The sequence below is a fragment of the Helobdella robusta genome, assembly GCF_000326865.2.
Source record: "Helobdella robusta unplaced genomic scaffold HELROscaffold_4539, whole genome shotgun sequence".
Classification (NCBI taxonomy): Eukaryota; Metazoa; Annelida; class Clitellata; order Rhynchobdellida; family Glossiphoniidae; genus Helobdella; species Helobdella robusta.
Window position 1 is genome coordinate 1 of NW_008705113.1, and position 1,037 is coordinate 1,037.

The 1,037-nt window shown below is 30.9% G+C and overlaps 1 protein-coding gene across 1 annotated transcript; it reads left to right on the forward strand.

Moving 5' to 3' along the window:
* HELRODRAFT_184795 (hypothetical protein) lies at positions 1-839 on the forward strand (the record flags this gene model as incomplete). Its single annotated transcript, XM_009026195.1, has 2 exons — positions 1-216; positions 625-839. Coding segments are annotated over 2 exons (431 nt in total), but the record flags the coding sequence as incomplete, so codon positions are not given.
* Between the last annotated feature and the right edge of the window lie 198 nt (positions 840-1,037).

Sequence of the window (1,037 nt, forward strand, 5' to 3'; positions counted from 1 at the left end):
GAGAAAAGAAAAAGAAGAAGAAGAAGAAGAAGAAGAAGAAGAAGACGAAGAAGAAGAAAAAGAAGAAGAGGAAGAAGAAGAAAAAGAAGAAGAAGAAGAAGAAAAAGAAGAAGAGGAAGAAGAAGAAAAAGAAGAAGAGGAAGAAGAAGAAAAAGAAGAAGGAGAAGATGAAGAAGAAGAAGAAGAAGAAGAAGAAAAAGAAGAGTAACGCTAGAAGTAAAACGCTATGATTACAAAGGATAATTTTTCTTGGTCTGTTGTAATACAGTTCTTCTAGAAGTAGAACTGTTAACATTTCATCCAAACTTATAATTAAGCTTTCGAGCCTGCAACAAAGGCAGTACCACACAACACCTCACCACATTATATGACGAACACACACACTACAAATCTACACCACACACACATACGTACATACGCACATACATCCATAATAATTTAATCATTTGTAATTAATCCATTTATCGATCAGTCAGTCATTCTATTCTGGTTTGAAATGATTTGATATATTTTTTAATAGTTAATATTTATCACGGGAATATGAATGCCGTCAGCTGTTATTCATCCATTAAAGGCACATTGAGAATATTTACAATGAATATTTCACTTATAAATATGTTTTAGGCAAATTGGGAGAACATTTTGCAAACAAATTTGAAACAATTGATAAATTCAAACAACTTTATACAAAAAAATTTGTGAAGGGTTTGATTTACATTACAAAGACGAATAAAGACATTCAATCTAAACTTCACCATGAAACTAATCATAGCGCCTGCAACAGCATAAACATGATACCAACGAGATACAGAAATGATACAAAAATGATACAAAAATGATACAAAAAACTAATACAAAAAATGAACGAAAAAAAAAACAATGGAACATGTCGTGCCATTCAAACATCCATTTATTCGTTCGTTCGCTATTATGCCGACATGTAATTTGGAAGTTGGAAAAAATTTCCCCACAACAATGCAATACCTATTATTCTCTATCCATAATAATATAATTTAGCTGAATAAATAGAAGTGTAA